The sequence below is a fragment of the Nomascus leucogenys genome, chromosome 16 (genome assembly GCF_006542625.1).
Source record: "Nomascus leucogenys isolate Asia chromosome 16, Asia_NLE_v1, whole genome shotgun sequence".
In the NCBI taxonomy this organism is placed as follows: Eukaryota; Metazoa; Chordata; class Mammalia; order Primates; family Hylobatidae; genus Nomascus; species Nomascus leucogenys.
Genome location: NC_044396.1, coordinates 10,082,545 through 10,107,273, shown reverse-complemented (window position 1 = coordinate 10,107,273; position 24,729 = coordinate 10,082,545). Strand labels below are relative to the sequence as shown.

The 24,729-nt window shown below is 46.0% G+C and overlaps 1 protein-coding gene across 1 annotated transcript in view; it reads left to right on the top strand.

Annotated features, from left to right (window-relative positions):
- MATN2 (matrilin 2) overlaps positions 1–24,729 on the top strand; it is a 146,191-nt gene that overhangs the window by 68,458 nt on the left and 53,004 nt on the right. The window contains exons 4-5 of the mRNA XM_004090737.3: positions 2,729–2,851; positions 20,953–21,075. Coding sequence (XP_004090785.2) covers positions 2,729–2,851; positions 20,953–21,075 — 246 coding nt within the window. The remainder of the gene's footprint in view (positions 1–2,728; positions 2,852–20,952; positions 21,076–24,729) is intronic.

Genomic DNA, 24,729 nt, shown 5'->3' with positions numbered 1-24,729 from the left:
TGAGAGGATCTGTGGTGCTGCCAGACTTATCCTTACAAAGCACAGCGTGGGTGAAATTGCTGGTCTCCCTTTTTAAGGTTTTTCCCTTGAGTGGTCCCCTTTGCCCGCTGATTAGAGTTCAGCCTACTCAGCCTGTGTGCGGAGATCCCTCTGCCTCTGGTGTCAATGGTCTTTCCCATCCTCTCTTCTGCTAATTCCCCTGGAATTTCCAGAGCAGAATTCAGCTGCCACGCCTCTCCTGCTTCCCTCTTCTGTTTACTCACACGTCCCAAGCTTGGAGTGCCGTTTCTCTTTCTCCATACCTGCCAGCCTTTCCCAGTCCTCACTAGACTTGCAGTAATCTGTCCCAGTTCTGAACTCCCATAGTTTTCTTGGCACTTCTCTTAGGGATTTTTATCATGTCCTACCTCGCATGTTAGTTATTTAGGTGGCATCTAACAGCCACTCTGGCCTTTCTGTTCCTCAAATAGGGTCAGTTTGTTCTTCAGGACCTTTGCATTCACTGTTCTTTTGGCCAAAAATACTCTTCCTAAAGCTTCATGTTGTTAACTCGTAGTAGAATACAAGCTGCGTGACAGCAGAAACCCCTTGTCTGTTTTGTTCACCACGATACCGCCAATGCCCTTGGACATAGTATGTGCTCAACACGTATTTATTGAGTAAATGAATGAATATCGTATGATTCAGACATTTCTTATATCTCTGGCCTGGCTCATTTAGGTTTTGTCATTCTTTGATTACTCACTACGATTTTTGTATTAGCTGAAGTTTTCTTCTGGTTATGGGTGTTTTCCTTACATCTGAATCCACTGGAAATCTACATTGGACTTTCTGGTTGGAGTTCCCAACTGGAAATTTAAGATATAAACATACTGGTGAGAGGTAAAAGAATTTGTGTCTATAAGGCCTTTTTTTTTTTCATCTATTTTATTGATTTGGGAGTGAAACTTCTTTTAGGAGTTTAAAACCAGGATTCTTATTTGTAGAATCTTAGACCTAAGCGTTTTTAAAATGCGATGATGTAAGTTTTGATGTTTAAAATTGTTTAATGCATTTAATAGAGATGTTGAATCAAATCAGCTTTTATCTTTTTAAAAATCAATTTGATATTTCATATTTATGTAAAAGCATAATAAACTATGAAACTCAAAGGTCTAGAAGATTATATGAAAATGTAGCCATTGGATTCAGGAATTAATCAAGCTTTCTAGGTAATTAAGTTTTTCTAAATCGTACCCCTGTTGTAGTAGTGATAGCTTTTTTTTTTTTTTTTTTCGAGACAGAGTCTTGTTCTGTCGCCCAGGCTGGAGTGCAATGGTGCGATTTCGGCTCACTGCAACCTCCATCTCCCAGGTTCAAGCCATTCTCCTGCCTCAGCTTCCCACCTTCCGAGTAGCTGGGATTACAGGCGTGTGCCACCACGCCAAGCTAATTTTTGTACTTTTAGGAGAGACGGGGTCTCACCATGTTGGTCAGGCTGGTCTCGAACTTCTGACCTCAGATGATCTGCCCGCCTTGGCCTCCCAAAGTGTTGGGATTACAGGTGTGAGCTACCGCGCCCGGCCAGTGATAGCTTTTAAGCAGAGAAAATTCTCTTTAATATATTCAACCCCTTTAATGCTCTCTGATTATCTCCAGTTTTAATGGTAAAATCACTGGTACAGCTAGCTGTTTCATGGTATCCAAGCTGTTCTCCTTGCTGGGAAATAGTGTTAGAGACTGAGTCAGTGATGGATGGAAGATGCTTTTAATCTTTTCATCCACCAACATATTCTTAGTTCTGTTGCAGTAGATACATACTGTAAGTCCGTTCCTACATTGCATGTGAATAAACAGCCAGAGCTTAGCACTTTGTGGACATGTAATAAATATTTGACCAAAATAAGACCACGAATAGACATGTATCTATTTCTCCCAGGTAATGTTTTTTACCTCTACCTAACCTCTTTGGCTTCTCCATTTTCCTTGTTTGTTACTAGGATGAATATGTAGAGCACAAAGAGGGTTTTCAAAGAGCTTTGTCTCATTCCTTCTTATACCAGCAACAGAGCGAGATTCCGTCTAAAAAAAATTATTTAATGTATTTCATACAGGTGATGAGTAATTCCAACTTTGAAAAATGTGTTTTTTTTTATGTTACTTATTTATTTTGAGACAGAGACTCGCTCTGTCATCCAGGCTGGAGTGCAATGGCACGATCTCGGCTCACTGCAACCTCCACCTCCCGAGTTCAAGCGATTCTCCTGCCTCAGCCTCCTGAGTAGCTGAGATTACAAGCACACACCACCACACGCAGCTAATTTTTGTATTTTTAGTAGAGATGAGGTTTCACCATGTTGGCCAGGCTGGTCTCCAACTCCTGACCTCAAGTGGTCTGCCAACCTCGGCCTCCCATAGTGCTGGGATTACAGGCGTGAGCCACTGCGCCTGGCTGAAAAATGTGTTTTTATATACATGCAGAAACTTACCTGGAAAGAAAACTCACCAAAATGTTAACAGTGGTTGCCTCTGAGGTAGTAGGATTACAGATGGGGGGATTACAGGTGAATTTTCCTTTATCTATTTTTTTATGTTTTCCAAATTTTCTACTATGATCACGTATCAAATCTTATAATGTTTTTAAAAGTACTTTGGTGAGGGCTCTGGAGTTGCTTGTTGCCTCACCCTAGGCTGGGAGCGTTCTCAGGTGTGCCTGACGTTGTGTTCTAACAGCGTGACTTTGCCTCAGTCCAGGATCTGTGTGCCATGGAGGACCACAACTGTGAGCAGCTCTGTGTGAATGTGCCGGGCTCCTTCGTCTGCCAGTGCTACAGTGGCTACGCCCTGGCTGAGGACGGGAAGAGGTGTGTGGGTGAGTATCCCTCCAGCTGGGCTTGGTGGGGAAGGACAAGTTAAGCATGGTGAGGAGGAGGGGAGACTCACGTGTACCTCCCACGTATTCGTTTCCTCGCCTTTGGGTTTCCACAAAGTGCTCAGTTGTTTGGTGTAGTTGTTAGGCAGAATTTGAACTTTAAAGGCTTCATTTATGGCTGAGGTCAGCGTTTTCTCATTCTGGGTCTCCAGTAAAAGGAACACTTATGATAATCCATGCAAATATAACTGTGTGTTACTGCACCTCTTGAAAAGGATCGGGTGGATTTTCTTCAACTTTGGAGGGTATGTTTGGAATGGCCTGACTTATATATAGCTCAGGTGTTATACATGAAATTTACTTGGGTGGGTTGCTGAGTCACACCTCAAAGACAACAGGCAGCCTTCTTCCCTAATGTCACCTATAGCTCAGTGACAGGCCAAAGTGACTGCCAGGTGGAAGACCCCAGCCATATGGGCTCAGCGTAATCAGACGGCGTGGTCAGAGGAAACTAGCAGTAGCCTCAAACCCTCAAACACAAGCCCAGGTAATGAGGCTCAAGGGCAGTGCTTGATGCTGCAGACATCCCCCCTGTTTGTCTACAAAGCCTTTGCAACTTAACATGGTCTCATTCCTCCTTATACCAACAAACAGCGCCTGGCGGATAGTAGGTGTTTCATAAACTGAACTGAATACTTATGAGGCAGAAAATCTAGAAGGAAAAGAACTTGACTGTCATCAAAACTGGAATGTAAATTTTCTGCTAAATCCTGCATTTTGTCTTCCGTGTTCTATTGTTTTCAGGACCCTATTTTATTTTGCTTCTCACCAACATGGTATGCTTATTTTTTTTTTGCACATAGAATTTGCATTTTCCAGCACACCTTAATTCTTAGCTAGGGATATGGAAGGCAAAAACAAAACAAAACAAAACAACAAAACAAACGTGTAGGTGGTAGCCTGCAATTGGCAGGTGAGTGATGAGAGTATTGTGGGTTTGTTTTTACACACTGATAGGAATGAAGGCAACCTCTGCCTCTGACTCTCATCAAAGGGCCACAAATGCAGCTGGTCTCCTGGGCCTTAGGGTTGTTTTTCTTCTTAATCTGCTGGTGGTGGCCATGATAGAGTGGCAGGGTTCCACACCCACTACCACTAGCAAAAAAGAAGCCAACATGTATACCCATGGTAATTTTTGCTTCAGTAATTTTTATTATGCAAGTAATACTCATTCATAGAAAAGCTTAAACAGATGAGAAAAATCACTATTAATAGGTTATTGTATTTTCTACCAGACTTTCTCCATATAAATATCTACTTTAAAACATTTTGTTGGACAGGTGCAATGGCTCACGTCTGTAATCCCAGCACTATGGGAGGCCGAGGCGGGCAGATCACTTGAGGTCAGGAGTTTGAGACCAGCCTGGCCAATATGGCGAAACCTGGTCTCTACTAAAAATACAAAAATTAGCTGGGCCTGGTAGCATGCCCCTGTATTTTCAGCTAGTTGGGAGGATGAGGAAGGAGAATCACTTGAACCTGGGAGGCAGATTTTGCAGTGAGCCGAGATTGTGCCACTGCACTCCAGCCTGGGTGACAGAGCGAGACTCATCTCAAACAAACAAACAAACAAACAAAAAACATTTTGCAAAGATTTAACAAAATGAGGTCACACTGTCTATTTTGTTTTGTAACCTGCTTTTTCCCCTCTACTATTTGTTAAATGGGTAGAAACTCTTGAGTGCTGTTTGGTCAGGAGGAAATCGAGCCATTGTGAGTTAGGCTGGTGGAGGAGCTTCAGGAAACAGGATGAGGGTAATTGGTTGATTAGGACAAGGGGAGGGACAGTAGAACACAGGGCTTGCATTGGTCACAGGGAGTAGATGGGGCAGGAAGCCCACCTTGGCTCATGGGAAACTGGAGGCCACTGAAAAACCCATTTCTCTGAGTGTTTCCAAATAATTACCTGCTTGTCCGTGTGTAGTAGAGAACCTTTGTATCTCTGAGGATTTTGCTGTAACTTTTGGGATTTGACATTTATTGAAGAGCTACAAGCATGAGAGGGTAGATGCTGTCATTGCCAGAAAGCTTTGGCGTGCTGTTTATCGGAGATGGGCGTTTCTCTGCGGCTGCTTGATTGCATATAAGAATGTCTGCATTTTCTCAGTGGGGATCCAATCCGAAGAGTGGGAAAATGGGAGAGACTGCATCCCATTGCAACCCAGGTCTCCTCCGTCAGATGATCCTAGCATCACCAGCCCTACCACCTTTTCCCCAATGCCCTTTACAGCGGTTCACCAAGCACTCAATCTGTTAGAGGCTGGGAGTGAGATGATTAAGCAGGCAGGACCTTTGTTGCCAGTAGCCTTTCTTAGGGACTCCAAACAAAATCCTGCAAGGTTAGTTGCTGCTTGATAGGGCTGTGGTGAGTGCAAAGCAAATGATAGAGAAAATAGAGGCCACAGAAGGTCAGAGAGAGACATCCTAGTGGCTAGGCTGGAAGATCTGAGTGTGGAAGGAAGGGTGGCAATTGGACAAATGTCCAAGGCAGGGGGAGAGATGAAGGGCAGTGACTGTGGAGGTGGCAATGCTCTTCAAGCATTAGGGCTAAGGCTGGCCTGGGAGTGGCAGGGCCAGCTCCTGGGAGCTGGTAGGTCAGAGAGAGACTGTTACAGTGAAAAGGCCAAACTGAAAGCTAACCAGGTGGCCTAACCTGAGGGCCGGAAGGTGCTTATCAAAGATGGAGACTCCAGGTACCAGACTTAGAGCAGGAAATTTAGATCAGCTACTCCATTAGTAGCTGATCTGGGGTGGCCTGTGTGTAGATGGCCAGGGAACATTAAGAACAGAGTGATCATGCCTCCCAGTTAATACAGGACAATTCCAGTTTATGCCCTGTTGGCCCAATTCTTTTTTTTTTTTTCTTTTTTTTTGAGATTGAGTCTTGCTCTGTTGCCCAGGCCATGATCACAGCTTTGCAGCCTCGACCTCCTGGGCTCAAGCGATAGTCCCACCTCAGTCTCCTGAGTAGCTGGGACCACGTGTGTGCACCACTGTGCCCAGCTATTTTATTTTTTGTAGAGACAGGGTCTCCGTACATTGTCTAGGCTGGTCTCAATCTCCTGGGCTCAAGTGATCCTCCTGCCTTGGCCTCCCAAAGTTTTGGGATTACAGGTGTGAGCCACCTCTTCTGATGCCATTTCTTTTTATTTTTAGACAGGGTCTCACTCTGTCACCCAGGCTGGAGTGACCTCGACTCACTGCAACCTCTGTCCCCCAGGCTCACATGATCCTCCCACCTCAGACTCCCAAGTAGCTGGGACCACAGGTGCATACCACACGTCTGGCTAATTTTTTGTATTTTTGGTAGAGATGGGGTCTTGCTATGTTGCCCAGGCAGGTATTAAACTCCTGAGCTCAAGTAGTCTACCTGCCTCGGCCTCCTAAAATGCAGGGATTATAGACATGAGCCACTGCGCCCGACCAACCCCATTTCTTACCCAGCTGGCCTCATTTCTTGATGGCACATCTTTTCACTTTGAAAGGGGTTCCAGTTTGGATGCTAAATTACATGACCACCCTAGTTGAGGCTGTCCAATTTGACTTAAACTGTTAAGTTCAGCAGATAATTCCTGTATACATGAAGTAGGAGATGAAGTTGAAGACAGCAGAAGGAACTGGATTGTTCAGGGCTTTGAAAATCAGACGTAAAGCCTAGATTTTATCTCTGAAAAAGAGCCGCCGAAGGGCTTATATTTGGGTGACAAATGCAAAGCTTCATTTTTAGGAAACTCAACCTCATGGGGAACTACAGGGTGTATTCCAGGAGAAGGATGGCAAGAAGTGGGAAGACCAGATAGGAGACTGTAGCAGTTATCAGGTGAGACAGGACAGGAACCAGCCAGGATTTGAGGTGCGACTGTAGGAAAGGAGAGGGAGACAGTAAGGAATGAAAGGAGGTGCTGTACATAAAGGGAACAAGGAGAAGTCAAAAGTGACCCTAGGCCAGGTACTGTGGTTCGTGTCTGTAATCCTAGTACTTTGGGAGGCCAAAGTAGGAGGATTGCTTGAGCCCAGGCGTTTAAGACTAACCTGGGCAACATAGTGAGACCCCATCTCTACCAAAAAATAAAAAAATTAGCTGGACATGGCCGGATGCAGTGGCTCATGCCTATAATTCCAGCACTTTGGGAGGCTGAGGCGGGCAGATCACCTGAGGTCAGGAATTTGTGACCAGCCTGGCCAACATGATGAAACTCCGTCTCTACTAAAAAAAATACAAAATTAGTCGGGTGTGGTGGTGGTCACCTGTAGTCCCAGCTACTCCGGAGGCTGAGGCAGGAGAATCGCTTGAACCTGGGAGGCAGAGGTTGCAGTGTGCCGAGATCACACCATTGCACTCTAGCCTGGGCAACAAGAGCAAAACTCTGTCTCAAAAACAAAACAAAAATATTAGCCAAGCATGTTGGTGCACATGCCGGTGGTCACAGCTACTTGGGAGGCTGAGGTGGGAGGATTGCCTGAGCTCAGGAGATCAATCAAGGCTGCAGAGACTCATGTTCACACCACTGTACTCCAGCCTGGGCAACAGAGCAAGACCTTGTCTCAAAATAAATAAATAAATAAAATAAAAAAGACTCCATGATCTTGAGCTTCCATGACTGTGAGAGTGATGGCAACAGTGATGGAAGAGTGATGGAATAGATTTTCAAAAAGATTGATGGAAGAGTGACAGAATAGATTTTCAAAAAGATAAGGCCAAGTGTGGTGGCTCATGCCTGTAAACCTAGGACTTTGTGAGGCCAAGGTGGGAGGATTGCTTGAGACCAGGAGTTCTAGACAGGCCTGGGCAACAAAGCGAGACCCTATATCTACAAAAAAATCAAGAAATTAGCTGGGCATGGTGGTGCACACCAGAAGTCCCAGCTACTCAAGAGGCTGAGGTGGGAGGGGTGGGAGGATTGCTTGAGCCCAGGATGTTGAGACTATAGTGAGCCATGATAGTGCCGCTGCACTCTAGCCTGGGCAACAGAGTAAGACCTTGTCTCAAAAAATAAAAATAAATGTTGGGGTGATAGTTAGTAGTCATAGACAAGGTGAATTTTGAATTCAGGTTAGACACCACAAGGACATGTCAAGAGGAAGCAGAAAACTCAGCATTAACATGACAGAGAGAGTAGAATCAATGCTGCAGTCAGGAAGCAGCATAGTTTATTTCCTAATTTCCAGTTATTTTCTATTTTAAATATTTATGTGTCGGTTGGTTTGTTTTGAGGGCATCTAGACCTTTAAAACAGTGCTACCTGGGCTGAAATCCCAACTCTGCTACTTTCCAGGTGTGTTAGGCCATTTGCATTGCTATAAAGGAATACCTGAGATTAGCTAAAAGAAAAGGTTTAATTGGCTCATGATTCTGCAGGCTGTATAGGAAGCATGACACCAGCATCTGCTTCTGGTGAGGGCCTCAGGAAACTTCCAATCATGGTAGAAGGTGAAGGGGGAGCAGGCATGTCACATGATGGGAGCAGGAGCAAGAGGTGGGGGGACATGACATGCTCTTTTAAGACCAACCAAATCTCACATGAAATAACTGAGCGAGAAATCACTCATCACCAAGATGATGACACTAAGCCATTAATGAAGAATCCACAACTATGATCCAATACCTCCCACTAAGCCCCACCTCCAACATTGGGAATCACATTTCAACATCAGATTTGGAGGCAATAAGCATCCAAATCATATTATTCCACTCCTGGCCCCCATATTTCATGTCCTTCTCACATTTCAAAATACAATCATGCCTTTGCAATAGTTCCCCAAAGTCTTAACTTGCTCCAGCCTTAACTCAAAAGTCTCAAACTCCAAAGTCTGAAGTCTCATCTGGAGATGAGTTCCTTCCACCTATGAGCCTATGAGATTAAAAAAAAAAACGTTATTTACTTCCAAGGTACAAGGTGTTATAGGCACTGGATAAATATTCTCATTTCAAAAGGGATAAATTGGCCAAAACAAAGGGCAATAGGCCCATACAATTTTGAAACCCAGCAGGGCAGTCATTACTTTTTAAAACTCCAAAACAATCTCCTTTGACTCCATGTCTTGCATCCAAGGCACACTGGTGCAAGGGGTGGGCCCCCAAGGCCTTGGTCGGCTCTGCCCCTGTGGTTGCAGGGCATAGCCCTCAAGGCTGCCCTCACAGGTTGTTGGGTGCCCATGGCTTTTGCATGCTAACATTGCAAACTGCCAGTGGCTCTACCATTCTCGGGTCTGGAGGGTAGTGGCCCCCTTCCCACAGCTCCACTAGGCAGTGCCCCAGTAGGGACTCTGTATGAGAATTCCAACCCTACATTTCCCTTTGGCACTGACCTAGTAGAGTCTCTCTATGAGGCTTCACCCCTGCAGCAGGCTTCTGCCTGGACATCCAGGCTTTCCAAGACATCCTGTGAAGTCTAGGGGGAAGCTGCCAAGCCTCTTTCATGCCTGCATTCTGTGTGCCTGCAGACTTAACACCACATCATAGCCACTAAGATTTATGGTGGCTTGTACTCTCTGGAGCAGCAGCCCAAGCTGTACCTGTGGCCCTGTGAGCCATGGCTGGAGCTGGAGCAGCCTGGATGTGAGGAGCAGTGTGCTGAGGCTGCACAGGGCAGTAGTGCCCTGGACCTAGCCCCCCAAATCATTTTTTTCCCCTAGGCCCCTGGGCCTTTGATGGGGAGGGGGGTGCTGCCTAGAAGATCTCTGAAATGCCTTTGAGGCCTTTTTCCCATGTCTTGGATATTTGCGCTCGGCTCCCTTTTAGTTATGCTAATCTCTCTAGCAAGTGGTTGCTCCACAGCCTGCTTGTATTCCTCTCCTGAAAATGCTTTTTCTTTCTCTGCCACATGGCTAGGCTGCAAATTTTCCAAACTTGTACATTCTGCTTCCCTTTTACATATAAGTTCCAACTTTATTTCTTTGCTCCAGTATCTGATCATAGGCTTGAATGCTTTGCTGTTTAGAAATTTCTTCCATCAGATAGCTACCTTAGGTCATCACTCTTAAATTCAAACTTCCACAGATCCCTAGGGCATGAACACAGCGCAGCTAAGATCTTTGCTAAGGCATAAAATTGGTGACCTTTACTCCAGTTTCCAATAAATTCTTCATTTCTATCTGAAATCTCATCAGCCTGGCCTTTACTGTCCGTATCTATCAGCATTTTAGTCACAACCACTTAACAAGTCTCTAAGAAGTTCCAAACTTTCCCTCATCTTCCTGTCTTCTTCTAAGCCCTCCGAACTCATCTGACCTCTGCCCATTACCCAGTTTCAAAGCTGCTTCCATACTTTCAAGTGTGTTAATAGCAACACTCCACTCTCAGTACCAGTTTTCTGTGTTAGGCTGCTTGCATTGCTCTAAAGGAGTACCTGAGACTGGGTAATATATTTTAAAAAGAAAGAGTTTAATTGGCTCACAGTTCTGCAGGCTGTACAAGAAGCACAGCATTGGCCTCTGCTTCTGGTGAGGGCCTCAGAAAGTTTACAATCAAGGCAAAAGCCAAAGGGGGAGCAAGTATGTCACAGGACAAGAGCAAGAATGAGAGTTGGGGGGTGGGGAGGTGCCACACTCTTTTAAACAACTAGGTCTCACGTGAACTAACTGAGCAAGAACTCACTCATCACCTAGGGGGTGGTGCTAAGCCATTTATGGGGGATCCGTCCCTGTGATCCAATACTTCCCACCAAGGTCCACCTGTAGCATGGGGTATCACATTTCTTTTCTTTTTCTTTTTTTTTTTTTTTGAGATGGAGTCTTGCTCTGTCACCCAGGCTGGAGTGCAGTGGCACAATCTCGGCTCACTGCAAGCTCCACCTCCTGGGTTCACGCCATTCTCCTGCCTCAGCCTCCGGAGTAGCTGGGACTACAGGCGCCTGCCACTGCGCCCGGCTAATTTTTTTGTATTTTTAGTAGAGACGGGATTTCACCGTGTTAGCCAGGATGGTCTCTAGCTCCTGACCTCGGGGGGAACATATTTCAATGTGAGATTTGGAGGGCACAAACATCCAGACCGTATCACTAAGCACATTTCTTTAAGTCTTTCATTTCTGAGCCTTATTTTCCTCACCCATAATGTAGAATAGTAATATATACATTGTAAGGTTTTATGGAATTAAATAAGGTAGTGAGTGAAGTTCCCAATATACTCTAAGAACTTAGCATTATTATTACAACACCTACTATTATCATAATTTCCTGTATATAGTGAAGTGTGGAGTGAGAAGAGAGTGAAGGACTGAGCTTTGGATTGCAGCCACATGTAGGGAGCAGGAAGTGGGGGCAGGAAAAATATTCGTGAAGAAGTAGCTTAAGGCTGGGGGAGAGAGAGAAGAATCATGGAACATGATACGAAGATAATTTCTTGGCCAGGTCAATATTAATGTCATGCTCCTGCATGGCCAAAGGTAACAGGACTTAGACAGAAAGCCATTAACTTGAGTCACAGATTCACCTCTGCAAACATTTCAGAACTCTGCCAGGGACTTCACTAGGCTTGAGGAACACAAAGGTGACCAGGAGGCCACTGATAATGACAAAGGGGAATGGGTAAAGGGCAGATTTCAAGAGGCAGGAAGTGGGTGATAAGAAAGTGTGGGCAGCAGGTTCAAACTATTTATTTAAAGAAATTTGCTAGAAGTTAAGCATGTCCAGCTGATGCAGGGCAGGCAAGTCCCAAAGTGGAGCTTAGCCTACCTGGGTTCTTGGCTTTGCCCAGGAAAGAATTCAAGGGCAAGCCAGAGGTAGAAGAAAACAGCTTTATTGAAGAGGCAGTGTTATAGCTCCGTGACTGCTCTTGCAGAGCAGGGCTACCCTGTAGGCAGAGAATAGCAGCTTAGGCAGTTTTGCATCATATTTATACCCACTTTCAATTGCATGCAGATTAAGGGGAGGTTTATGCAGAAATTTCTAGGGAAGGGGTAGTAATCATTGGGTCATTGCCCAATGATAGTAAGGGATGGTAACTCCCAGAAGTTGCCATAGCAACGGTAAATTGACATGGTACACTGATTGAAGTCTGATTGAAGGCTGCTTTCACCCCAGCCCTGTTTTAGCTAGTTCTCAGTCTGGTCTGATGTCTCAGCCCCACCTCTGGAGTCAAGTCCTACCTCCTACCTCACAGCTACTAGTGAATTTACGCAGTAGGTTTTCAGTTTCAACACTTTCATAGCAGTGGTTTTAGTACTTCTTTTGTTACCAAAACATTAGGGGTTCAGTCTAGGTCCTGTTGCTTGTTGCATGGAAAGCCAATCACTGAGACAACAATTATTACCAGGAAAGAAGGCTTCAATCAGGTGCTATAGCCAAGAAGATGGGAGATCAGTCTCAAATCCATCTCCCTGACTGACTAAAATTAGGGATTTAGGCTGGATGTGGTGGCTTATGCATATAATCCCAGCACTTTGAGAGGCCAAGGTGGGAGGATCACTTGAGACCAGGAGTTTGAGACCAGCCTGGACAACATAGTAAGACTCCTGTCTCTCCAAAGAATAAAAAAAAAATCAGCCGGGTGTGGTGGTCCACAACTGTATTCCCAGCTACTCGGGAGGGAAGATTGCTTGAGTCTGGGAGGTTGAGGCTGCAGTGAGCCATGATTGCACCACTGCATTCCAGCCTGGGTGACAGAGTGAGACCCTGCCTCAGAATAAAATAAAATAAATAAAATAAAAATTAGGGGTTTATATAGCAGGGAATAAATGTAACCATATGGGGGAAAACAGGAATTAGGGAGGAGTATGGAAGAGGAGTTGGTCAACACACATCAGGTGGTTGGTTAGGCAATCATAAATGGGGAGGGGTCTAGCATGTCATTGTGCAGATGCAGTGATCTGGCAAGTTTCAGCCCCTTGATACTGTCAGGGAGGCCTGATGGTTTGGTTCTTGAGAAGGGTTCTCAGATAAAACAAATGTAACTTTCTCAAGTTTCAAGACTGGAAAGGTAAATTTCTATGTTTATTCAAAATAAACCATAAACATCAGTTCTGTGGGACAATTGGGCCGGTTTCACTTTGATTCATCCCTGAATTATTACTGTAACCTGCATGAAAATTCAGTTCTTAGTCATGGACTCAGCTTTTTTTTATAGATTTCCACACGTTTGAGTAAGTGGAACGTTCAATTCCCGCACCAGAGTTCCAACTCCCTGACAGCTCATTTCGCCATTGAGAGTCCTGAATTTATTCCATATTCAATGGCAGATTGCTGACTAAGAACCTCCTCTGCTTTCGTGGAGTCTCTGAATTTATAATTCATCAGCTACCACTAAAGTCATGTTCATTGCCATCCAAAACTATTTTTCAAAGACCATTTATCTAGATTTCTGAACATGAATTTTCTGCTGTACTTACTCACCTGACGTTTACAAACTGTGTTTTATTTTGGGGTAACTTTGGTTCTGTTTACATCTTATCTACCCAGGCAGATTGTAAACCCTTGAGGGTAGAACCACTTGCACTTTTCATCTTTCACAGAGTGGACTTGAAATACATTTTTCTTGAAGCACTGACTGAGGTTGATTGCAATCTCATGCATTCATGTTTTGTAAAAAATATTTTCCCCATTGACTGGTTTTTAAATTATAAAGTCATTTTTGCTTATTAAAAAAAAAGTCAGACCAGGCATGGTGGCTCAAGCCTGTAATCCCAGCACTTTGGGAGGCTGAGGCTGGCAGATCTCTTGAGCTCAGCAGTTCGAGACCAGCCTGGTCAACATGGTGAAACCCTGTCTCTACAAAAATAACAAAAATTAGCTGGGGGTGGTAGCACACACCTGTAATCCCAGCTATTCAGGAGGCTGAGGTGGGAGAATTGATTGAGCCCAAGGAGGTATGTGCCACCACCCCCAGCTAATGGACCAACCCTGTCTCTACCAAAAATATATAAAGAAATTAGCCAGGCATGGTGGCACATGCATGTAGTCCCAGCTACTTGGGAGGCTGAGGTGGGAGGATGGCTTGAGTCTGGGGGCGCTGAGGTTGCAGTGAGCCATGATCATGCCACTGCATTAGAGCCTGGGCTACAGAATGAGACCCTGTCTCAAAAAAAAAAAAAAAAAAAAAAAAAAGAAAGAAAAGAAAAGACATTTTCTCTGGGTTTTAAATCCTGCATTTGGAATTCCAGTTATGCCTTGGAGAAGAGAGGTTTTGTGAGTCTGACTCTGTGTGTGTGTGTGTGTGTCTAATGTATGCTCAGCAAGTAAATTGGTTCTACCATTTCTCTAAATGACAAATTTGGTTTTTCTTACTTTGTTATCAACAAACTTTAAACTCCAAATGCTCCTCTGTAAAATATACTATTTCTGCTAATGCTATACCCTTGCAGACTGAGTCCTGCTGAGAAAACCTTAGAATGGGACCAGGTTATAAATCAGAAATAATTGATTTTAGGGTTTTATTACCTGCAGCAAGGTATCATTTATTCTTAGAGACAGTGGAGTGATTTCTCACACGTTGGGCAGAGAAGGAATGTGGCAAGACTGACTTCTGACTCTGGGATCTTAGCACTTGTGATCTGGAGGGCTAAAGAGCTACAGCTGGGGAATTACTCTTTCCATTTGTAAACAAGAGTGTAGACATGTCAGGCATAAATGACTGAGAACAGATTTTGTTGAAGTAGATGAGAACTTGGAACAATAGAGCCATCATCGAGTTATACAAGTGGTCACCTCCATACATCTGCCTCCCTAACCTTGACCTCTCTTTTTATGACTACAATTTTGCAACCAAGAAAGTTATGCAAACAACCCAAACCACTTGGCAAATAACATTAGAGCTGAATGCACTAGAACTCTCTTGGCCTTAAAAAACTGTTAGGTTCACATGCCTGGCAGTGGGTTCTTCCATGTCTAACCACTGCACTGATGGCCTCGTCTCCCATCTCCAGAAGCCTAGCAGTGTGTCAATGGGTGGATCTCAAATTGAGATGGGATTTGACACCTTGGAGTTTTACAGACCAGAGACTTGGGACCCAGGAATGCGTGAATCCTGCCTTGCCAATCACATCCTCCCCCTTAGTTCCCCAGAGAGCTGCGTACACAAAGAACAAAAACATTATGAGAGTCAAGATCCAGAGAAGCTCTCTTATCCCATGAATTGGGCCTGTGGTTAGCTGATTAATGGAAAACATCATTCAGAGAGGAGAATCCTAAAAAACTGCGTATGCAAACCCACCTTAGTCATTTTATTTTTATTTAAAACACATAAACGTATACTTAGTAAAAATTACTTTTATGCTTTTAAAAAATACTAATTTTAAGTTGAAGAAAAAAATATATTTACGAATCTTTTTTTTTTTTTTTTTTTGAGACAGGGTATAATTCTGTTGCCCAGATTGGAGTGCAGTGGCGTGATCTTGGTTCACTGCAGCCTCAATCTCCCAAACTCAAGCAATCCTCTCACCTCAGCCTCCTGAGTAGCTGGGACCACAGGTGCATGCCACCATGCCCAGCTAATTTTTGTATTTTTTGTAGAGTTGCGGTCTCGCTATGTATCCCACGCTGGTCTCAAACCCCTGGGCTCAAGCAGTCTGCCTGCCTCGGCCTCCCAAAGTGCTGGGATTATATAAAAATCTTTTTTGCATAAACCATACCCATAATGTGTTGTCTATGATTTTTTAGTTTTGGTTTCTTTAAACTGGAGCAAGGATTTCAAGACATCTGTAAAGCAGTCTAACAGCAGAACTCTTGTACATTTTAATGGAAAATTTCCCAATGTTTTACATTTGTTTTATCCATGCCTGGTTCTATAGCAATTTTGGTTAGCAAATTGCTTTAATTTTTTCCAAAGCTTTCAACAAAATTTTTATTTTTAAAAACTCGATTTCTTTTAGTGCTTATATTTTATTTTTTAAAATTTTATTTGTTTATTTATTTTGAGGCAGAGTTTTGCTTTGTCGCCCAGGCTGGAGTGCAGTGGCACAATCTCAGCTCACTGCTACCTCCATTCCTGGGCTCAAGCAATCTTCCCACCTCAGCCTCCAGAGTAAATGCAACAACAGGTGCCGACCATCATACCTGGCTAATTTTTGTATTTTTAGTAGAGATGGGGTTTCACCATGTTGGCCAGGCTGGTCTTGAGCTCTTAGACTCAAGTGATCCACCCGCCTTGGCCTCCCGAAGTGTTGGGATTACAGGTGTGAGCTGCCATTTTTTTGTTGTTTTTTGTTTTTTGTTTTGTTTTGTTTTGTTTTTGAGACGTAGTCTCGCACTGTCGCCCAGGCTGGAGTGCAGTGGCGCAATCTTGGCTCGCTGCAACCTCCACCTCCCAGATTCAAATGATTCTCCTGCTTCAGCCTCCTGAGTAACTGGGATTACAGGCACCTGCCACCACTCCCAGCTATTTTTTGTATTTTTATTAGAGACAGGGTTTTGCCATGTTGGCCAGGCTGGTCTCGAACTCCTGACCTCTGGTGATCCACCCTCCTTGGCCTCCCAAAGTGCTGGGATTACAGGTGTGAGCCACCATGCCTGGCCTAGACTGAAACTTAATGAAGCTTTGAAGCAAAAGAATAAACGTAACACAGGTTATTACCCTTTACAAATCTTCGGTGTTTCCCTTTGCATCTTTTTATTACTATGCTAAATATGTCATTATCTTCTCCATGCATGGCTTTGCTTTTTAAAATTTTACATATGTATTAATTTTGTAGATTCTATTTCCTTGTTATTATTTACACACTTTTGATATTAATATATCCTAAAACATTGTAGGGTGTACTTTTTTTTGTTTTTTTTTTATTAATTTTTTTTGCACACAAAAACAATAAACATTTTCTAAAAATACATACAAACAAAAAGATGCGTATCAAACATATTAGGAAGGTTACACATGGGAAGTCGGGGAATAGAAATGGGGGGTGGGAGTTAAAATAAGGTAGAGAGGGACTTTATGTGGATCAGTGATAATAACTCAATCCTCTATTTGACAAAGAAGAGGGAGAAGGAAGAGGAAGAAAAAGAAAGTGGGATAAAGGATCAGAAAGGGAGGAAAATAGAAAAAATTAGAGTATGACTCCAGGGTACACCTGTTTTGTTGTCACTGAGTTGGTTGGTTGGTTTGTCTGTTGTATTTTTCATGTTTCGCCAAGTTGGCCAGACTGGTCTCGAACTCCGAGCCCGAAGTGATCAACCCGCCTCGCCCCACAGAGTGCCGGGACCACAGGCGTGAGCCACCACGTCCAGCCCCCACATTGCTTCTGGCCTCCATGGTAGACCTCCCAGACGGAGCGGCCGGGCAGAGGCGCTCCTCACTTCTTCCCAGACACGGGGCGGCCGGGCAGAGGCGCTCCTCACTTCCCAGACGGGGCGGCCAGGCAGAGACGCTCCTCACTTCTTCCCAGACGATAGGTGGCCGGGCAGAGGCGCCCCTCACTTCCCAGACAATGGGTGGCCGGGCAGAGGCGCTCCTCACTTCCCAGACGGGGTGGCCGGGCAGAGGCGCTCCTCACTTCCCAGACGGGGCGGCCGGGCAGAGGCGCTCCTCACTTCCCAGACGGGGCGGCCGGGCAGAGGCGCTCCTCACTTTTCCCGGACGGGCGGCCGGGCAGAGGCGCTCCTCACTTCTTCCCGGACGGGGCGGCCGGGCAGAGGCGCTCCTCACTTCTTCCCGGACGGGGCGGCCGGGCAGAGGCGCTCCTCACTTCTTCCCGGACGGGGCGGCCGGGCAGAGGCGCTCCTCATTCTTCCCGGACGGGGCGGCCGGGCAGAGGCGCTCCTCACCTCCCAGACGATAGGTGGCCGGGCAGAGGCCTCCTCATTTCACAGACGGGGCGGCCGGGCAGAGGCGCTCCTCACTTCCCAGACGGGGTGGCCGGGCAGAGGCGCTCCTCACTTCCCAGACGTGGGTGGCCGGGCAGAGGCGCTCCTCACTTCCCAGACGGTGGGTGGCCGGCAGAGGCGCTCCTCACTTCCCAGACGGTGGGTGGCCGGGCAGAGGCGCTCCTCACTTCCCAGACGGTGGGTGGCCGGGCAGAGGCGCTCCTCACTTCCCAGACGGTGGGTGGCCGGGCAGAGGCGCTCCTCACTTCCCAGACGGTGGGTGGCCGGGCAGAGGCGCTCCTCACTTCCCAGACGGGGTGGCCGGCAGAGGCGCTCCTCACTTCCCAGACGGGGCGAGGGCCCCCCCCCCGGCCGGGCAGAGGCGCTCCTCACTTCCCAGACGGGGGGGCCGGGCAGAGGCGCTCCTCACTTCCCAGACGGTGGGTGGCCGGGCAGAGGCGCTCCTCACTTCCCAGACGGTGGGTGGCCGGGCAGAGGCGCTCCTCACTTCCCAGACGGTGGGTGGCCGGGCAGAGGCGCTCCTCACTTCCCAGACGGGACGGCCGGGCAGAGGCGCTCCTCACTTCCCAGACGTGGAGGCCGGGCAGAGGCGCTCCTCACTTCCCAGACGGGGCGGCCGGGCAGAGGCGCTCCTCACTTCTTCCCAGACGGGGCGGCCGGGCAGAGGCGCTCCTCACTTCTTCCCGGACGGGGCGGCCGGGCAGAGGCGCTCCTCACTTCTTCCCGGACGGGCGGCCGGGCAGAGGCGCTCCTCACTTCTTCCCGGACGGGGCGGCCGGGCAGAGGCGCTCCTCACTTCTTCCCGGACGGGGCGGCCGGGCAGAGGCGCTCCCCACCTCCCAGATGGGGCGGTGGCCGGGCAGGGGCTCGGGAGGCTGAGGCGGGCAGAGCACTCCAGGAGCTGGTGAGCAGCGTGGCCAACATGGCGACCGCGCGCCTGCAGCCAAACGAGAAAAGCAGGCAGCGGTGGCGCGCGGCGGCAGTCCCAGGCAGTCCGCGGCGCGGGTAGCAGCGAGCTGAGTAGTTTGCAGCCTGGGCCACAGAGGGAAGGAAGGAAGGAAGGAAGGAGGGAGGGAGGGAGGGAGGGAGGGAGGGAAGGAAGGAAGGAAGGAAGGAAGGAAGGAAGGAAGGAAGGAAGGGGCGTACTTTTTTTTGAAAAGGGACTTGTCTTAAGCTCCTGAGCTCAAATGATTGCCCTGCCTCAGTCTCCCAAGTAGCTGAGATTTCCAAAAACTTTTTTTTGTTTTTTGAGACAGGGTCTTGGTCTGTCAACCCCAGAGTTGACCCTAGGTGCACTCTCTTTTTCTCATTTCACCTCTAATCCAACAGGAATCCTGTTAGCCCCACCTTCGGTATTTACCAGGTGTATTAGTTTGCTAGAGCTATGCTTTGGTTTGGATATGGTTTGTTTGGCTTCACCAAGTCTCATGTTGAAATTTGACCTCTGTGGCCAGGCGCGGTGGCTCACGCCTGTAATCCCAGCACTTTGGGAGGAGGCTGAGGCGGGTGGATCTCTTGAGCTCAGAAGTTTGAGGCCAGCCTGGCCCACATGGCGAAATCTCGTTCCTACTAAAAATATAAAAATTAGCCAGATGTGGTGGCGCGCACCTGTAGTCCCAGCTACTTGGACAGCTGAGGCAGGAGGATCACTTGAACCCAGGAGGTTGAGGCTGCAGTGAGCAGAGGTGGTGCCACTGCACTCCAGCCTGGGTGACAAAGTGAGACCCTGTCTCAAAAAAAAAAAAAAAAAAAGAAAGAAAGAAAGAAAAGAAATTTGATCCCCAATGTTGGAGGTGGGACCTGCTGGAAAGTGTTTGGGTCATAGGGACAGATCTCTTCTTATAAGAACACCAGTCATATTGAATTAGAGCACACCACCCTAATGAGCACATTTTAACTTGGTTACTTCTGCAAAGATCCTATTTCCAAATAAGGCCACACTCATAGGTACCCGGGTTTAGGACTCCAACATGTCTTTTTGGGGGACATAATTCAACCCATAACTTCCAGAACACCACTCCCCCTCATCCCCTGCAACATCCTGGTTTAAGCCTCCACCCTTCCTCCCTGGGATTGCTGGAGTCACTTTCTTACTGGTTTTCTACTCTCACATTTGCCTTGTCTGTCTATTCTTGACTCATGGGTCCAGAACCCTGCAGTGACTCCCAACTCATTCAGACTAAAAGCTGAGGTCCTTGCATGGCCCATGTGTCCCTCCTGACTGCCCCCTTCTCATCTCCCCCGTCTGTCCCTCCTCCAGCCACCCTGGCCTCTTTGCTGATCCTCCAGCCCACCAGGCAGAGTCCCACCTCCTGGCCTTCGCACTTCCTGTTTCTTTTGCCCAAGATGCTCTCTCCCAGATATCCTCATGGCTCGTATTTTAGTCAACACTCTTCCTAACCACCCACCTTCTCAGGGAGGCCTTTCCTGACCACCTCTATTACATCCCACCTGCTACCCACTCCGCCACTGACCCTACTCCTTTTCATTGTTTTGTTTTTCTCCAGAATTTTCTTTATCTCCTAATAGACTACGCTATTTACTTATTTTACTTCTTATCTGTTCCCTACTTCCACCATCATTATCCAAATATACGCTCCGTGGGGGATGGAATTTTGGATTATTTTGTTACTTGTTCTATCCCTAGCACCTAAAACAGGACCTGGCCCATAGTAGGTACTCAGGAAATATTTGTAGAACTAATGAAAAATCAGCTAGTGTATTTTCTCATACATTGTTAAACCATTTACCCTTATTCAATGTTCATCTTATTTTCTAGGATTTTTTGTTGTTATTGTAAACAATGCTATTAATAGCTTATTGTATATAATTTCACCCTTTTCCCAGCTATTTCTTTGGGTTTCACATCCAGGGTGAACATTGTCAAATTGCCTTCCAAAAGGATCTTTCTCAATTTATAATGCCCCCACCATTAATAACGCTGCTGCCTTTCTACCATTGGGTTTTATCTCATCTTATTTTTGCCAGTTTACTAGGTGTAAGTGCACCTTGTGATGATTTTGATTTGCAATTCTTTAACTTTTAAATACAATCGTTCACATGTTCTTTAGTTTACTTCCTATATCTTCCTATATGAATTGCCTGATATAGACTCCTGATTTTTTTTGAGGGGGGGGGCAGAGACCTTGGGTTCATATCTGTTTATCCTACTCTTTTTGGGTGCAATAACATTAATCCTAATTAATATCTGTTTTCAGTATGCCCTCATCCTACCATTCCCTTTTCCTCTGTTTGCATTTCTAATTCTGAATGTGTTTTATTCTCTCCAGCTGTGGACTACTGTGCCTCAGAAAACCACGGATGTGAACATGAGTGTGTAAATGCTGATGGCTCCTACCTTTGCCAGTGCCGTGAAGGATTTGCTCTTAACCCAGATAAAAAAACGTGCACAAGTAAGTTACACACACATGCACACACAGAGAAATATTTGATGTTATTGCTCTGGTGACTGTGACCGTGGAAATCTCTCAAGTATAGATTAGCATATAATTATGTCATGGGGGTCTAATACCTTTTGCCCCATTCCTCCTCTGTCAGGACTTTCATGACTTGGCTTAAGACCATAGACCACTGTATCTCAACATCACTATTCAGGGAATATGATGAAGGCACCATGTGTAGGACTGTTCCTTCAGCATCTGCTGAGCATGCTGATGATCAGACCAACTTACTTCCTGCTAACTCAGCCTGACTGTGCCCATCAGCCCTAACAGGGCTTGAGATGTTTTCATTGAAGCTTTGTGGCTTGTGGGCTTTAGCTCTGACTCCACACAAGAAAATCGCTGAGCCAAAAAGAATCGTAAGTGGTTTGTTCTGGTGGACAGCAGTTTGCAAAGAACTGCTCATTTTTTGTTTGAGCTATTTAGTTCAATTTGATTTTAACTGTGTACATAAAAATCAGAATTAATTTCAGCTCCCAAAATCTGAACATAAAATTCTATAAACTAAAGATGAACATTAGTTTTGCAAAAAAGATAATAACTAGTTGCAAAAAGATTCCAAAAGTGTTCTAATAAATATAAAGGTACATCAGGAGACTTAAGGGATTGTGTATGGATTATTATCCTTCTATAGGGAGGATCACTTGAGAAAAGCTTGCTTGTTAAGTATTAGGGCCAAGCATTTATAAAAAGTGGACTTTAATAACAATCTAGAATAAGGTAAGGCACCTCAGAGACAGGCATCAGTGAGAAAACAGGATTTTAATTCATAAAAATTCATGTACAACCTTTCTAAAATGTATTCACTATGTAAAACAGGATACATCTGCCCAAAACCTTTTTCAACATGAACTTACTTCTTACTCTTCAATACCTAAATATCAGCAGCTTACAAACACCAGAGCTGGAGGTGTGGGTGATGTATGGAACTATAAGGGACACATTAGGTCAAAAGCATACATTTCTGGAGCCCCAACCATGTGCCAATAGAAATGAGTAAGGCAAGGTCCTTAATGGAGAAGATACTGTGGCTGTCTTGGAGGTGGAGCTGTCATTCACTAGGCAGAAAAGGGTGAGGTGGGGGTTCCAGGAGAAGGAAAGAAGTTGAAGATGTGAACCAGGCAGAGAACTGTAGTCTCCATGCCCCGTGCATGACTGGCATATACAGTGGTTTATTTGTTTTGTTTATTGAAAGAGTAAGTAAATTAATGAGTGGGATGCTGTGTTCCTGGTCTCCCTTCCCTTCTGAGTATTCTGAACTGTAAAATAGCAGCCTGTGCTGTCGTCGTGGTTGGGGAGTTGTGGTTGTTGGGCTGATGAGTCAGTGTTCCTCATCAAAGAGGAGGCCGTGGGCTGCCAGCAGTCGGCCTTGGTTCTAATCCCAGCTTCTCTGCTTTTTCTCTTGATGATCTTGGGCAACTTACTTATGCCTCAGTTTTCTCAGTTACAGTACAGGATGATAATACTGCCTACTGCATAGCATTATTCTTTCCTTTTTTTTTTTTGACACTGGGTCTTACTCTGTCACCCAGGCTGGAGAGCAGTGATGCAATCTCGGCTCACTGCAACCTCCACCTCCTGGGTTCAAGCAATTCCCCCACCTCAGCCTCCCGCGTGGCTGACTACAGGCTCGCACCACCATACCCAGCTAATTTTTTTGGTATTTTTTGATAGCAATGGTGTTTCACCATATTAGCCAGGCTGGTGTCGAATCCCTGACCTCAGGTGATCCACCCACCTCAGCCTCCCAAAGTGCTGGGAATACAGGCATGAGCCACAGCACCCGGCCATAGCACAATCTTGAAGACTAAATGAGGCTGGGCACAGTGGCTCACGCCTGTAATCCCAGCACTTTGGGAAGAGAAGCAGGAGGATTACTTGAGCTCAGGAGTTTGAGACCAGCCCTGGTAATATGGACGGACCCTATTTCTACAAAAACTTTTTTTTTTTTTTTAAATTAGCCAGGTATGGTGACAAGTGTCTGTACTCCCAGCTACTCGGGAGGCTCAGGTGGGAAGATCACTAGTTGAGCCTGGGAGGTTGGGGCTGTAGTGAGTCATGATGGCACCACTGCACTCCAGCCTGGATGACACAGTAAGACCTTGTCTTAAAAAAAAAAAAAAAGGCTAAAAAGGGACGATGTGGGTTTCAAAGACTTTATTTATTATCATTATGTTTTTTAGAAATAGGATCTTGCTCTGTCACCCATGCCGGAATGTAGTGGTACAATCCTAGCTCACTGCAGCTTCCAACTCCTGGGCTCAAGCAATCCTCCTACCTCAGCCTCCCAAAGTGCTGGGATTATGGTCATCATGAGCCACCACACCTGGGCTCCAAAACTCTAAAAAAATGAGTATTTACTGTGCATATACCACATGCCTGGGCTACATTTAAAGGTGCAGAAAACATTCAAGATTTCCACTGCAAGCTGGTGAGGGACCTTAGCCATAGCCACACTGAATAGCTGAGTCACGAAGCCAGGAGTTATGTGACCAAGGGCCTACAGTGTGATGCAGCCAGGACCACAGCAGGAGTTAGAGGAAGGAGACCAGTTAGACCAGAACAGGTGAGATGCTGCCTTGCAGGGATGAGGACTGGAGAAAAACACATATCCTAGCCAGTCTCCTACCTGCCTCTCCAGACTGCACACACTGGCTGGGGTCACCTGATTTCTACCCCAGCACCAGCCCTAGTTCCCAGAGTGGCACCAGCTTCCCCACCCTGTGGCTCAGCATGCCTCCTGTCCCAGATCCCCAGCCCAGGGTGGTGCAGGCAAGGAGGGTGTTGGAGCCCTGGAATCAGACCCTGGAAGTAGATACCGCAGCATAGTGGGACTGGGAGAGGAGGTTTGGCTAGGAGCCACGGGAGGGGCTGATCCAGCTGTGAGGTCTCACCAGCTAGGCAGCAAGCCCAGCAGTGCAGTTGTCAGAATCAAGATCCAGAAGTGGGCCACCCCAATGCGTGGGCAGGGAAGAGTGCTGGGAGATTGGAGGGTTCGTGCAGGCAGCCTCAGGGCAGTACATCCCTTAGAAGAGCCCTCTTCCCACCATGCTTGGGGTAGGCAGGAGCCAGACCCGGGAGGAGGGAGACAAGAGGAAGAAAGGAGACAGAGTACTTGGAAAGCTAAGAGTAGAAAATAAGGCAAAAGCCCAGTCATAAGAATGAAACACTCAGGAGTGCTCCAGATCTGTGGTGGGGACAAGAAGTGAGAAATAGAGACCAGTTAAAATTACAGAAACAGGATAGAGGCAGAAGCTCAGAACCGAGGCAGCCACCCTGTTAGTGAGTACCAAGGCCTCCCACCAGCTTCCAGCCAAGTCGGCCTGGTTACTGCTGTGATGTTGAAAGATTTTTTTGTAAAATTCTACTTCTTATAAACTTGCAAAAAATAAAATAAACTCAGTTTCTTAAATTTCAGCCTATATTTTTAACCAAAAGTATATTTGACAGCGAATCCAATTAGTAAGTGTGCAATTATTGTCTAAAAAAAGGTAGACTAGTCAATGTAATAAATCGAGCATGGTTAATTTATGATTAAGCCAAAATGTACATAATAGAGCTTTATGTTCATGAACCAGTACTATAATTTGAAATATGTAAGTGGTG